General features: G+C 53.9%; 1 protein-coding gene across 2 annotated transcripts in view; it reads left to right on the top strand.

Moving 5' to 3' along the window:
• Window positions 1-14,531, top strand: part of SPSB1 (splA/ryanodine receptor domain and SOCS box containing 1) — a 71,098-nt gene extending 56,567 nt beyond the window's left edge. For both annotated transcript variants that reach the window (XM_061160468.1, XM_061160469.1), the window contains exons 2-3: window positions 2,944-3,774; window positions 12,505-14,531. In XM_061160468.1, coding sequence (XP_061016451.1) covers window positions 3,081-3,774; window positions 12,505-12,632 — 822 coding nt within the window. In that variant the 5' untranslated portion in view covers window positions 2,944-3,080 and the 3' untranslated portion in view covers window positions 12,633-14,531. The remainder of the gene's footprint in view (window positions 1-2,943; window positions 3,775-12,504) is intronic.
• Window positions 14,532-15,277: the final 746 nt, after the last annotated feature.

Here is a 15,277-nt window from a genome sequence, read left to right as displayed (position 1 = left end):
CCATATTTGAAAGTAGACAGGAGATGGAGAGAAGGCAGGTGGCTGACTCAGACAGACAGCTGACCAGCCGCCGAGAGGTTACGCTGTCTTTTCTGACCCCTCGTTCTGGGGCTGGACTGACCTTGCTGCCACACGATTCCTCCCAGCAAACATCTCGTGCTTTCCTGCTGCCGTGATCCGTGTGTGGGACTGGCCAACTACCTCCTGGTCTGCTCTTGTAAATAAAGTTTTATTGGAACTCAGCCAGGCTTCTTTATTTATGTGTTGTCTGTGGCTGCTCCCAGGCGACAAGGCAGGGCTGAGGAGTTGCACAGAGACTCTTGGGCCCATAAAGCCTAAAGCATTTACCAGCTCTCCCTTGACAGAGAGTTTGCTGATCCTGGTCCAGCTGTGTTGTTCAGTCACTCAGTCGTGTCCAACTCTTTGCAGCCCCATGGACTGCAGCACTCCAGGCTTCCCTGGCCTTCACCATCTCCCGGAGCTTGCTCAAACTCATGTCCATCAAGTCGGTGATGCCATCCAACCATCTCATCCTCTGTCATCCCCTTCTCCTCCTGCCTTCAATCTTTCCAAGCATCAAGGTCTTTTCCAATCATTCAGCTCTTCTCATCAGGTGGCCAGAGTATTGGAGCTTCAGCTTCGACATCAGTCCTTCCAATGAATATTCAGGGTTGATTTCCTTTAGGACTGACTGGTTTGATCCAGCTCCAGTAGGGGTTACATGTGTGCACAGGCCCAGATGTACTAGCCCACGAGCTCCCTCTGTCCCTCTCTCCCCCTCTCCCCACCCCCACCCTATCAACCCTTCCCTCCTTCCACCTCTGACTTGACCTCAACCTCCTTGCTGTAGTCCTTCTCCATTCCCACTCATTTCTCCCCAAGTATTTTAAATTAATGGGTTGGAAGGACTTTCCCCCTACCACCCTTTCTTCCCACATGGCCCACCTGCCCAGGTCTCCTCTCCCCCAACCCCATCCCTAGCCTCCCCCTCACTCTCTCCACCCGTTCTCATGGGTGGGGTGGGGTGGGATCTTTGACCCCATGAGATTCAGGGAGAGAGGTTCTTCCTGCTATGAGGCTTGAGCCAGCTGACAAGACGGTGATAGGCTGGAGGGTGAGAAGAGTGACCTGCTCGCTGAGATAAGGGGATCCAAGCACTCCCACACAGGCATTTGCTAAGAGCCTCCCTCCCAGGACCCCTGGCTGCCTTGAGGATGGGGCATCTCTGGGGATCTTGTCCCAGCTGATGAGAGGAAGGCAGCTCCAGGGCAGCCAGAGACCAGACCGGAAGCCGGTCTCACTGCAGATCCCTCCCGTCCTCCTGGTCCTGCAGGTCCCTGGGTGCCCGGTGGGGAGGCCAGTGGTCCCAGGTTGCCAGATCTTCTGCAGCCAGTCCCTGTCCTCGTCCCCTGGCAGACGCTCCATCTTGCGCCTCAGAGGGAAAATGACATGCCAACTGCAGCCCCACGCTGGGCTCCCTTGTGTTGTCCTTGTCTCAGGCACCATCGTGCTCCTGGGAACAAGAGCCCTTGTGATGCTTCTCCAGCAGCCAGACACCCATGGCTTCTTGCCCAGCATCTCTGTATCCTCATTTAGTCCTGTTTATGTAGCCAGGAGTCTTCCTGCCCCCTTGTCTGGTCAGTCCTGGGAGAGCGTGAGAGCGTGCACGCTCAGTCATGTCGACTCTTTGTAACCCCATCGACTGTAGCCCACTAGGTTCCTCTGTCCATGGGATTCTCCAGGCAAGAATACTGGAGTGGGTTTCCATGTCTTCCTCCAGGGGACCTTCCCGACCCATGGATCGAGCCCACGTCTCTTGCATCTCCTGCACTGGCAGGTGGATTCTTTACCACTGAGTCACCTGGGAAGCCAGTCCTCGGAGCCTGTCCCCCAAACTAGGCAGCCAAGAGTCCCTCCCATGGGCCAGGGGAGTGGGAGGTAGGGGTTGTGATGGCAGGAAGCACCTTCCCTCTTGAGTGAGGCTCAAGAAACCAAAATAGCTTGTGATTTCCCCTTCTTCAAGGCGGACATGGGGACAGGAATGGCGGGGGTGACCAGAGTCCTATCTATCCCACATTTCAGCCCCTCCTCCCAGTGCTGCTGATGGAGAGGACAGATAGCGGGCTCTCCTCTCCAGCCCGTGGCTCTGATCTTCCTTAAAGGACACAGGGATGGTGTAGCCTGGGCGGAAATGAGTCGTCTTGGAGTCGGACTTCTTTCCCAGATGGGCTGTGGGGACTGGAGGAGCCAAACACTAGACAGCAGTTGAAGAGTGTGGGTGGGAGGGGGTGGCTGTCTAAAGGTGGGTCCAGAACCACCCAGGGGTGGCAGTGAGAGCCCTGTGCCCACCTGATTCTGGGCCAGCTGGGTGGGGGTGTTGCTGTGCCCCCTGGAGCCACTGAGCCAGGAGTTTTATGCCCACCCTGGGGTTCCCTTCCCTAGTGTGAACTGGTGGTACATCCTTGGAGGTGGCTGTGCTGGAAGAGAAAGGAGGGACTGAGAATCAGCATCTCAAACAGTTTCTGCTGCCACGTGGGGATTCACCTGCCCTCTAAACAGCAGGTGCTGGGAGTAAGCCTTCCATTGCTTTGACCAGAGGAGACGCCCACTGCCCTGAGCCGACCTTGGGATCAGGCCAGCTTGGCCTTCTGCCCTGAGAAACAGTGATGAGTTGGCAAGCCTCAGGCTGGACGCCTGACACAGTTGGGTGTAACACCTGCCCCCAAGCCCACCTCTCCACGCAGACTTCCAGGTGCACGGCCCCCTCCTTCATGCTAACCTAGCTGCAGGGACAGAGGGGATGTCACTCGGTGCAGAGGCTCTGGTCTGCCCAGAATCAGATGTGATGGGAGGGACATGCCTGTGTGATATATGAACCTAGTGGATTTCTCCCCTTCTCTCTGCACCCCCAGCTCACCTCCTGTTTCTCCTTCCATCCACTAGGCAGTACCGGATGCTCCACATCACCTAGCAGCCTCCCTTAGGAGTGCCGTCCCGGCCTGATTGAAAACTGGAGAAGTGGCCCCGCCATTGATGAGTTTGTCTTGGGCATCAGTGACCAGGTGAAACGGGAGGCCGACATGGGGCAGAAGGTCACCGGAGGGATCAAGACGGTGGACATGAGGGACCCCACGTACCGGCCCTTGAAGCAGGAGCTCCAGGGTCTGGACTATTGCAAGCCCACCCGCCTGGACCTGCTGCTGGACATGCCCCCCGTGTCCTATGACGTCCAGCTGCTCCACTCCTGGAACAACAATGACCGCTCGCTCAATGTCTTCGTGAAGGAGGACGACAAGCTCATCTTCCACCGGCATCCGGTGGCCCAGAGCACGGACGCCATCAGGGGCAAAGTTGGGTACACACGCGGGCTGCACGTGTGGCAGATCACGTGGGCCATGAGGCAGCGGGGCACCCATGCCGTGGTAGGGGTGGCAACGGCAGATGCCCCCCTGCACTCCGTGGGGTACACGACGCTCGTGGGGAATAACCATGAGTCCTGGGGCTGGGACTTGGGTCGCAACCGGCTCTACCACGACGGCAAAAACCAGCCGAGCAAGACATACCCAGCCTTTCTGGAGCCGGATGAGACGTTCATTGTCCCCGACTCCTTCCTGGTGGCCCTGGATATGGACGACGGGACCCTGAGCTTCATTGTGGATGGACAGTACATGGGAGTAGCTTTTCGGGGACTCAAGGGCAAAAAACTGTATCCTGTAGTGAGCGCCGTCTGGGGCCACTGTGAGATCCGCATGCGCTACTTGAATGGACTCGACCGTAAGTGTCCTCGGCTCTGTTTTTGGTGGTGGTATCCCTGGCCTCCCCGTGCCCTGCTGGTCCTGGCTGGGCCCAGCTAAAAGTTTACAGTTGTTGCAATTTAAATGTCTTTAAGTAGACACCCCAACATTCAGATCCTTAGACTCTTGCCTTACCTCTGATTAGATGGGATTTCTAGCTAGAGTCTCCAGATTACGTGGCAGCACCTCATAGCTGGATGGTGGATGGATGGATAGATGTGTGGGTGGATGAATGGGTGGATGGATGGGTGGACGGATGAATGGATGACTAAAGGAGTGGATGGATGGGTGAATGGATGGATAGATGGGTAGATGGATACATACATGCATGAATGGATGGATGGGTGGGTGGGTATATGACTAAAGGAATGGATGGATAGAGGAGTGAGTGAGTGGGTGAGAGACTAAAGGAGTGAATGGTTAGATGGGTGGATGGATGGATTGATGGATGGATAGATAGATGAGTGAATGGATGAGTGACTAAAGGAGTAAATGGATAGATGGGTGGATGGATAGATAGATAGATAGATAGTTGAGTGGGTGAGTGATTAAAGGAGTAAATGGATGGATTGGGGGGTGGACAGATGGGTGGATGGATGGATGAATAAGTAAAGGAGTGGATGGATGGGTGGATGGGTGGGTGGTTGAGTAGATGGGCAGATGGATGGTTGAATGAATGAATGGATCAGTGGATGGATGGTCTTTGACAGATGTGGTTTGTTTCTGGTTGAGCTGCCTCCAGGTTTGATCTGCAGTTTTAGCAGATCTTCTAGCACAGTAACCATCATATTATTGAGCTGGGCTTTGTGTCCTGGGGGTACTAGGGCTGCCCACATAGTGAAAGCCAGCGACCTCTCATCCATTCGACAGCAGATGCCTCCTCTCCTCCATGGGGTACACATGTTTCTCTTTGGAGCCCTCCTCTGCCCATCTTTCCCTTGCTGCTCCTGGCAGGCTCTGACAGGGTGAGGGCAGTGAGCCCACAGCTAGGTGGGGTGTCCACCTCACCTGTGTAGCCCAGCACCGTAGGTCCTCCTGGTACTCCTGGCAGGTGTGCATCCAGCAGGTAACCTCCCTGAGGAAGTCATTCAGACCTGGTTTAGGGAACCAGCGGGGCAAGTTCTCAGGGGACCCTGGCCTGTAGTCCTGCTTATCTCTTCCTAGTAGACAGTGACCACAGCCCCAGGGAGTTCAATGCTCCCCCCCCTTTTTTGTAATATTTATTTATTTGACTGCACTGGGTCTTAGTTGTGGCACGTGGAGTCTTCGATCTTTGTTGAAGCATGTGAAATCTCTAGTTGCAGCATGCAAACTCTTAGTTGCAGCATGTAGGATCCAGTTCCCTGACCAGGGATTGAACCCGGCCTCCATGCATTAGGAGCTGGGGGTCTTAGCCACTGGACCACAGGGAAGTCCTTTAATGCCTGCTCTGTGCAGACAGTTGAGTCAACTGTTGGGTCCAGGCTTCTGAGACTTGGTCTCTCCAAGAACGGGGCAGCCCTGGCCCCTCTGGAAACAGGTCCGTCAGTGCCAATGCCAGGAGTGCACGGCTTCATTGCTCATGTGCCCAGCTCCAGGACAGAACACAGACCTCAGAGAGGCTGGGAGGGGCGGGCCTGTTCCCCCATGGCGAATCAGGGCGTACACAAACAGAACTGTTCCCCTGCCGAGTCAGGACAAGGCTTGGCGGTGGTTCTGCCAAAGCAGTCCCAGAGGCCCAGATGGGCATGATCGGTCAATACCCTATCAGCTCTGCATTAGATGGAAGGTCAGATGCCTTTGCAATTTTTCTTGTTTGGGAAACTTAAAGGGGTGGAGGGGGAGGGGAATAGCATGGGCATGTGTTATGAGAAGCCCACCCCTGAGCTGGACTCTGGGGTGGAGGGGAGAGACTGGAAGTGCCCATAGGCTTGAGCCCCCTCCACACTCTTGGTGTCTGATGAGGATGCTCCTCTGTCCCCACCATAATGTCAGGCAGTGCCAGGGCCCCGTTGGCTTCTCGCCTTCCACTCTCCTAATCAGACATGAATGGGCCCCACTCTGCACTGCTGGCTGGCTTAAGAGGATCTGGATGGGAAACCTGTGAGGGTAAGGCAGCAACCCCAGCCTCTGCAGGATGTTTGATCTTATGTCCTAAAAGGGTCACTTTGGCTGCTGCGTAGAAATGGACGGTGGGGGCAGGAGGGGCTGCCGGGAGGCCAGGGAGGAGCCCTGATGGTTGTCCAGGGAAAAGGGCCAGGTCCTGGCGAGGGCCAGGGTGGACACCACCAGGGTGGGCACCATGGTGGGGAAGTGACGTTTGCAATACTCACTCAACATGTCACAGTGACTCTGCAGGTCTGGAGACAGGACAGTGGTCTGTGGAGATGGAGCTGAAAGCTCTGACCCTGGATGAGGTCACCAAGGAAAGGGAGGAGGAGAGGGCTGAGGCCCAGCCCTGGGGCAAGTCATCGTTTAGGGTTGATGATGATGAGGAAGGAGAAGTGGAGTAGCTGAGGGGCTGGGAGAGGAGGAGTGTTCTGGAGTCTGTCCCGTCCCAGCACGCCTTAGCTTGTGGACACATCACCAGGTGATCGCTGATGACCCTGACGAGGGTCTTCTGGATAGGGTGGGTTCAAAAGCCTGAGGAAGGGGCTGGTGTAGAGAGGAGGGTGGTGTGCTTATTTCCTGGGGCCACTGGAACAAATGACTGCCAACTGGGAGGCTTAAAGCAAGAGAAATGGTGTTTCATCTCAGTTCAGGAGGCCAGGTATCTGAAACCAAGTTGTGGGCAGGGTCAGTTCCTTCCTAGGGCTCTGAGAGTCTGCCCCGTCCCAGCACGGCTTGGCTTGTGGACGCATCACTCAGTCTCTGCCTCATGTGACCTCCTCTGGGTGTGACTTCTTATAAGGACAAGGCTCATCCGACTCCAGTATGTATGAGTGCTCAGTCACTCAGTCGTGTCCAACTATTTGTGACTCTATAGACCATAGTAGCCCACCAGGCTCCTCTGTCCATGGGATTTTCCAGGCAAGAATACTGGGGTGGGTTGCCATGCCCTCCTCCAGGGGATCTTTCCCACCTAGGGATAGAACCCGAGTCTCCTGTGGCTCCTGCATTGCAGGCGGATTCTTTACCGCTGAGCCACCAGGGAAGCCTTACTCCAATGTGACCGCATGTTAACCAGTTACATCTCCAAAGACCCTGTTTCCAATAGGGTCACATTCTGAGGTTTTCAGATGGACCTGAATTTGGTGGGAGGGGTGCTGTCCCACCCATAGTTCCTTCCCCTCCCTGGGCTGCTGCCTTTGGGGGAAATGAGGCAGTAAGAGACAGAGCCCAGAGTTCAGATGGTGGACATCTGTCAGGTGAGATCAAAGGGCACCCAAGTCCTCTGCCCAGGAGGGTTTGCTTTACTCCCCAGGGCAGCTGAGGAAGGAGGGATGTCAGAGTCCACCCAGAGAACAGAGCATGACAGGCAGAAGCCCTGGCCAAGTCTGACCAGATACATCTTCTTGGTGTCAGGCCTGGACGGGGCTCTGCAGTCTTCAAAGTGACTCTGGGCTCTGCAGTCTTCGAACAGTCTTCTTGCTGCTCCCTGGGTCGTCTGGAAAGTCCACTCCCTCCTCCGCCCAGTCCCACTTCACCCGGCTGCCGGGTGCTGACCTCAGCAGGGAGCAGCTGTTTGCAGAGTGGGTCAGCCAGAGTCATCAGAGTCCTGTGCACCCCCTCCTCCGCCTCACCCCACCCGGGGTGCTGCAGTGGGCATTTTGTCCTCCCAGTCTGCCTTCCCCCGAACGCCAGGTGGACCCTCACTGGAAGAGTCCCTGCCCCAGTGCCGGGACCCTGGCTGAGCTGGCCTGGACAGGGCCAGAGCAAAGGCTGTGTGTCCTTGCATGACCTCCACCACTGTCCAACCACCTCTGATCACAGACCACTTGTTCTGACTCTTCCTTGGGGCTCAAGGTCTCCGGGGCTGAGGCTGCAACCAGAGGGGCTGCTGTGTCTTCTTGCTCTTTTCTGAGAAGAGGGGGCAGCAATGGCCATTGAAGTGGGGAGACAGGGCCCAGTTTGGCTCCTAGGCCTGCCCACCCCACTCCTGGAGATGCAGAAGGAAAGGCCTATTTTTTTTTTTTTTTACAGTGCTGGGTCTTCGTTGCTGTGAGGGCTTTCTCTAGTTGCAGTGAGCAGGGCCTACGCTCTAGTTTCGGTGCTGGGGCTTTTCATTACAATGGTTTCTCTTGTTGCAGAACACAGGTTCTAGGGCACTGCAGGCTTCTGTTAGTTGTGACTCTAGAGCACAGGCTCAGTAGTTGTGTTGCACAGGCTTAGTTTCACTGCAGGATGTGGGATCTTCCTGGATTAGGGATCAAACCCATGTCTCCTGCAGTGGCAGGTGGATTCTTTACCACTAAGCCCAGGCCTTTTTTTTTTTTTTTTTTTTAGTATCTATTTGTTTGGCTGCTCCAGGTCTTAGTTGTGGCCTGTGGGATCTAGCTCCCTGACTAGGAATTGAACCTGGGCCCCCTGCATTGGGAGCATGGAGTCTTAACCAGTGGACCACAGAGAAGTCCCAGGAAAGGCCTATTTTTAAGCAGCAGACCAGCTGTCACTCAAAGGAGAGTCCTCCTGCACCTCTCCCCACCACTTTTAATGGCACCTCCCATTAAGGAAGCATTTCCTTGCAGTTCAGCATTTTCAAATTCTCCCTTTTTTGGTTCCCGGGACCTGGGAGCCATGAAGGTGGCGGGTGGAAACGTCTCTGAACTGGGCACTTCCTGACTTGAGACATCCATCCTTGACCTCACAGACCCAAAGTCCATTCACCACCCGTGGACTGGACACAGAACCAGGCTCTGGGGCTCCGGGTGGGCATCTCTTGGAGACTACGAGGTGACCCTGGCCGTGCATGTTCAAATCGGCCACCAGGTGGTTGCTCGTCCTGGAGATGTGGATGTGGGTACATGGCCTTGTCCAGTTCCTTGTCCTTCTGCTCCCGTAAATAGCGCCAGCTGCACTTCCTGATTCCTGAGCCACACTCTGTGCGGATGGAGCTGGATACAGACCCTACAGCCCCCCATTTCCCACCCTGGGCAAAAGGACTGAGGTCGGAAAGGCCTTCTGGGTCCTGGTAGTGACCAACCTGAATCTGTGGGACATATGTTTTTCCTGGCATAATGTCCACATCCGTCTCTGGAGCCTTGTGCTCAGTCTCTGCAACCAGACCAGGACCCTGGGCATCATGGTCTTGCCTCCTGCATAATCGGCAGTGGGTGGGGTGGGGGTGAGGATGACCTGCTATTTAGAAACATTTCTTCCTAAGGCTGTTGATGAGCTGACTTGATACCCATTTAGCCAAGAGGTGGGGATGGGAACTCCCTCTCAGCCCTTCCCACGGCCCAGCAGGCTCTCTATCATAGTCAGTGGCTTTTGAAGCTTTCTCAGGTGCCTTCAGACATGAGAGGAAGCCCCTCTGGGGCTGAGCCACATCCTTGAAGGAGGCAGTGCCGGAGGAGGATGGAGGAGAATTTCTGAGTGAGGCATGCGTGCTCAGTTGCTTAGTCATGTCTAATTCTTTGCAACCAGATGAACCATAGCCCACCAGGCTCCTCTGTCCTTGGGATTCTCCAGGCAAGAATACTGGAGAGGGTTGCCATTTCCTTCCCCAGGCAACCTTCCCAACCCTGGGATTGAAGCTGTGTCTCCAACATCTCCTGCATTGGCAGGAGGATTCTTTACCACTGCGCCTCCTGGGAAGCCCTCTGAGTGGAGGAGAGGAACCCAATTCCCCACTCAAAGGCTCGGAGGACCACTTGCTCCTCATCCTGACATTGTTGGCCTTCAGGAGCTCAGCCAATGGGACTCTGAGGAGCGTCTGGCCCAGACCCCTCTTCTTCCATCTGGGGAAGCTGAGGCCCCGGGGAAGAGAGCCATTTGCTCGAGGTGAGGCTGCTATGCAGGTGAAGGTGAGGAGCCGGGTCTGGGGTCTCCGAGGCAGGTCCAGTGAAGGAGACCAGGTCTCTGCAGGCCAGCAGGTGGGACGATTCCATCCCGACCCACCAGGAGTCTGTGGGATCCTTGACCCGAACAGATGGAACATCATTTAGTTAATCCTCCTTCCTCCAGGAAAGGCCCCATTTCAAAGCTTTCCATGAAAAACATCTACCACTTCCATCCTGTCTCCTGGGCTTCCCTGGTAGCTCAGACAGTAAAGAATCTGCCTACAATGTGGTAGACCTGGGTTTACTTCCTGGATTGGGAAGATTCCCTGGAGGAGGGCATGGCTACCCACTCCAATATTCTTGCCTGGAGAATTCCATGATGGAGGAGCCTGGCAGGGTGGCTGCATGGGGTCTCAAAGAGTCAGACATGACTGAGCAACTGACACTACTACGACTATCCTGTCTCTTGGGGCTGCCCAGGGGAGATAAAGAGCCATTGTTTGTCTTCTTTTAAAGCCTGGAACTTCATAAATGCCCTGTCAAGCCTAAGATGTATTCTTTTTTTAAATAACAGCTTTACTGTGATATAATTCACATGCCATGCAATTCACCCATTAAATTGCAGCGTGCGGTGACCTCTAGCTTACTAACAGCTGTGTAGCCACTGGTGTGGTTCATTTTAGAACACTTTCATCATCACCAAAGGGAACCCCTACTCAGTCATTCCCTGTTTCCCCCAAAACCACCAGCCTTAGGATTTGGTCTTCAATTGCTGAATTTTTATTTATTTATTTATTTATATTTTTGGCCACACAGTGCACGGTTTGCTGGATCTCAGTTCCCTGACCAGGGATTGATCCCAAGCCATCGGCAGCATAAGCACCAAATCTTAACCACTAGTATGTGATGTATATGAAAGTCACTCAGTCGTGTCCGACTCTTTGCGACCTCATGGATTATATGGTCCATGGAATTCTTCAGGCCAGCATACTGGAGTGGGTAGCCTTTCCCTTCTCCAGGGGATCTTCCCAACCTGGGGATCAAACCCAGGTCTCCTGCATTGCAGGCGGATTCTTTACCAGCTGAGCCACAAGGGAAGCCCAAGAATACTGGAGTGGGTAGCCTATCCCTTCTCCAGCGGATCTTCCTGACCCAGGAATTGAACTGGACCACCAGGGAATTCCCAATGACTGAATTTTTTAATGTTCTTTTTAATGTTCTGAGACACACTGGTGAATATTAAAGAACTTTCATCCACTTTTTAATTGGTGGAATGGGATCTCAAGGGAAATGCTGGGGGTCTTCTCAGTTTTTTGGTTTGACCTTTTATTTTGTTCACAAGGAAGTTTGGGGAGACCATGGACGAGGTCACAGATCCGCTCACTTCAGCTCCTTGTGTGTCCAGGACCCCGAGCAGGGACGGCCCCCGAGCCGTTCATGTGTGCTCACCTGTACCTGGCTTCATGGATGAGAGCAAGGAGGAGTCAGCCAGGCATGGGGGGGCGGAGATGAGCAGAGCCCATGACAACTCAGCAGCCTCTGGGGCCTTGGAGGGCATGACTTTCTGGTTCCTTCTGGAGCAGAGGGTTTATCTGAGATGCAGGCTGTGTGGAGCCTCTCTTGCAGGAAGCTAGGTCTTAGGCCCTCCCAGGGACACAAGGGCAGAGGTGCCCTTGCAGGCTGCTGCCAGAAGCCCCCTGGGATTCAGGGTCCTGATGCAGCTCTACCATGAACTGGGCCCCGACTGCAGGGGTTTGGATCCCAGCCTGTAATCCTGGCACTTCTGTCCCCTCTGCACCTGAGTGCCCTTAGCTGTAAAATGGAGAGGAGAACCGTCCCTGTGAGCAGTTGGGTTAACACAGAATGATTCTCCTCCTGAAAGACCAAGTGGGGTCTGGGACTGGATATATGTGGGGGAGAGTCCATGAAGAGGGCCTCTAGTTCAGTGGCTTAGAGCTAACCCTGATCCTAACCCTTGCTCCTTTTCCTGCCAGTGGTGTGGCCCTGGGCAAGTTATTTGTACTTTATCCCTCAGTTTCTTCATCAGTAAAATGGGGATGATGATCATGGTATGTATCTCCCTGTGATTATTAAATCATTCGTAACAACCCACTCCAGTGTTCTTGCCTGGAGAATCCCAGGGACGGGGGAGCCTGGTGGGCTGCCGTCTGTGGGGTCACACAGAGTTGGACACGACTGAAGTGACTTAGCAGCAGCAGCAACAACAGACCATCATGGGGATTAAATGAGGGCTTACAAGGGGGCCTGGCCCACTGAGTTTTCTGTGTTAGCAATTAATAACTGATTTAAAAGGTAAAATGAGACAGAAATCAAACCAATATTGTAAAGCAATAATCAATCAATTAAAAACAAATAATTTTTTTTTAAAAAAAGGTAAAATGAGGGGAACCTTCAGTGGTCCAGAGGTTAGGACCCCAGGCTTTCACTACTGAGGGTCCAGGTTCCATCCCCGGGAGAACTAAGATCCCATAGGCCACGCTGCATTGCCAAAAAAAGAGCTAAAAGGAGTTAATTTGTAGTCATCTGGGTATTAAAACTAGTATCAAGACTTCCATGGTGGTCCAGTGGCTAAGAGTCTGAGTTTCCAATGTACAGGGCCTGAGTTCGACCAACCAAGACCCTGTGCAGCCAAATAAATAAATCAATAAATATTTTTTAAAAAAACATCTAGTATCAGTCAGTGATGCTATGGCTGCTGCTGTTAGTGTTTGCTCTCAAACCACCCGGAGCCGTACTAACAGGCATCCTCTCTCTCCTCCTATCCGCAGCGGAGCCCTTACCGCTCATGGATCTCTGCCGTCGCTCGGTGCGCCTGGCCCTGGGGAAGGGGCGCCTGGGTGAGATCCACGCGCTGCCACTGCCCGCCTCCCTCAAGGCCTACCTCCTCTACCAGTGATGCTCCGCCTGGGACCGCCAGCACAACCACCCCCCCGGTGCCAACTCACTGAGCCACCACAGCACCACGAGCCTTGGACCAGCGTCCGAGGCGTGGGAGGAAGTCCCGACTTCCTTTTCATCCTCCCTGGCTGCCCAGCCAGACACAGACGGCTTTGGATACGGGCCCTTCTGCTCCCCTTCTGGACCTTGGCAGAAATCCCCCGCATGCCATATCACAGCCCCTCCTTGGAAAAAACACAGAGGATAAACTGCTGCCCTGAGCTCTGATCTGCTCTTAGGGTGGCCTGGGTGCTCCCCACACCTGCCGGGACCCCCTGGTGCCGAGAACAGATCCCAGGGGTGCTAAGAGGTGCTTAGATGGGGGCCAGCACCCGCCCAGTAGGGCAGCCACAGCGGACGAAGCTCAGGATGTCAGAAGCTCACCATGGCCACCGAGGCAGAAACCAAAATGAGACCTTCCCTAGGCGCATGAGCACCCAGCATCAGTCCTGGCTGCCGGTGCCTCCATACCCTGTATTTATTCTTTTAACAGTAACAAAAGCCATTTATTTATTCCATTTAGAAAGGACACTTTGTTCGGGTCACTTCTCTCTGGAGTGTTCTGTTGCTTTTCTTCCACCTGCCCCTTCCTGGGATGTGTGTGCCTCACCTGGCCCTTTCGCTGGGTCATGTTTGTGATGTGTCCCCATCCGGGCACAGGGGGACCTCTGTGTGGGTCCCTTGATCTACAGTTTCCAGGGGGCTCTGTTCCTGAGTGCCCGAGCGGGCCCCTGAAAGGGCACCTCACGTGCAATAATGAGTGTCTTGGGGACCTGTCTGCAAGGGCGGTGGCAGCTCCCTGCGTCCCCCCAGACAGCCACTTGTCACTCGGGCTCATCCATTTTTGCACGTGGTTTTATTTTTTTAGTCTTCTGTGGGGTTTTTTGGTGTGGGTTTGGTTTCGTTTTCGCTTTCCTACCTGAGATTTGCCACGTGAATACTCAGAAGCTCTGGCTTCCCCTGTTGAGTACCTGCCGAAACAAGACAGGGGGATGAGTGGGTCTGAGAGGCCAGGGGCAGGGCAGGGTCGGGGAGACCAGAGCAGAGTTGGTGCCTGTCTCCGCTTGGTGCCCCTGTCTGGGCTCTGGGCTGAAGTGGAGCAGCCTCAGTTCATCACGGTGCCCCAGAGCCATGGGGTGGGGCAGGGTGGGGTGGGGCGGGCAGCCTGCAGTGGGGGGGACGCACCCTCCCTTGCACAACTCCCCCACGTAGCAGACCCCAGCACCTGCCACCAAGTCACCTTTTCTTATGTCTTGAAGTCCACCCTCTTAGAATCTGCCTTCTGTTCATTTCTGTACAGGTACAATAGATGACTTTATTTGTTTAAAATGTTTAATATATATGCATATATATTTGTCCGTAAAAAATATGTTTTAAACAGCTGCTGTAGGGTACCTTTTTTTAAAAAAAAAAAAGTCTTCCAGTGGAGTATATTTTTTAAAGCACAAAATTGGTGCCAAGACTGGGTGAGGAATGTAAATTTCCCCTTGATCTTCGGAGGTTTGTTTTTCCCCCAGTGGGTGGGAGGAACCGAACCTGAGACGTTTAAAGACTGTCCTCACTCCTGTTTCAGGATGGGCCATGTTCTGATGAATGTTACACATGAGAGGGTCTCATTAGACAGATCCCAGCCTTATCACCTTGACCCAGTCGTCTCCCACAGACGCTGGACAAACCCCCAGACTCCTTGTCATCTCTCTGCACCCCCAACACCCCAGCTCCCCGAACCTCAGCCCCACCTGTCTTTCCTCTCAGCCCAGAGCCTTGTGGCCTGTACAGTTTTGAAACTCCTGTTCTATTTTATGATGGTTGATAATAGTCAGTAACCTAATAAAGGAAAGTTTATTAAAATACAAAAGCTCTTTGGAGTCCCTCTTTGAGCCCTGTGCTATGCTGTGCTTAGTCGCTTCAGTCCTGTCTGACCCTTTGCGACCCCATGGACTGTAGCCCACCAGGTTCCTCTGTCCGTGGAATTCTCCAGGTGGGAATACTGGAGTGGGTTGCCATGCCCTCCTCCAGGGGATCTTCCCTAAGGTGACTTTGAGTTTTAGGGGAAGGGGAAGGGCATGACGGACCCCTCCCGGGTCCATGGTTTTCAACAACAGATAATGGGGTGACTCCCCAGAGCCCTTGGTGGGGGGTGGAGTGCCATCAGGGGTCCCAGATGGAGGAGGAGAATCCCAGAGTGATGATCCTAGAACATCCTCATCCTTTTCAGAAGTTCGTGAGCCTGCAGCTCAGTTAGGGACTCGCTGAGCTAGTAGAAAGGATTCTGCACATCAGCAAGGACCCTTGGCTTATTGTTCAGTTGACTGTTGGCTTTTCAGAGTCCAAGCACTGGGCACTCAGCTAAAGGAGCTGGTCCTTCACCCATCTTTGCATCCCCAGTGCCAAGCGCATAGGAAGGCTGAATGAGCCCATTCTGCTAGCTGCTCCCCACTCCGAACCCCAGCGGAGAAGACAGGACGTTCTGGCTTAGAGGACTGGTGACTGATAAAGTGAAGAATCAAGAAGTTTACTAGATATGACCACACATCATGACTAGTTTCCAAAGAATTAACAAGAGCGCATTCCACTCCCTGTGTGTGTGCATGTGTGCTCGCT

The sequence above is a fragment of the Dama dama genome, chromosome 14, assembly GCF_033118175.1.
Source record: "Dama dama isolate Ldn47 chromosome 14, ASM3311817v1, whole genome shotgun sequence".
NCBI classification, from domain to species: Eukaryota; Metazoa; Chordata; class Mammalia; order Artiodactyla; family Cervidae; genus Dama; species Dama dama.
This window is presented reverse-complemented; position numbering and strand designations above follow the sequence as displayed.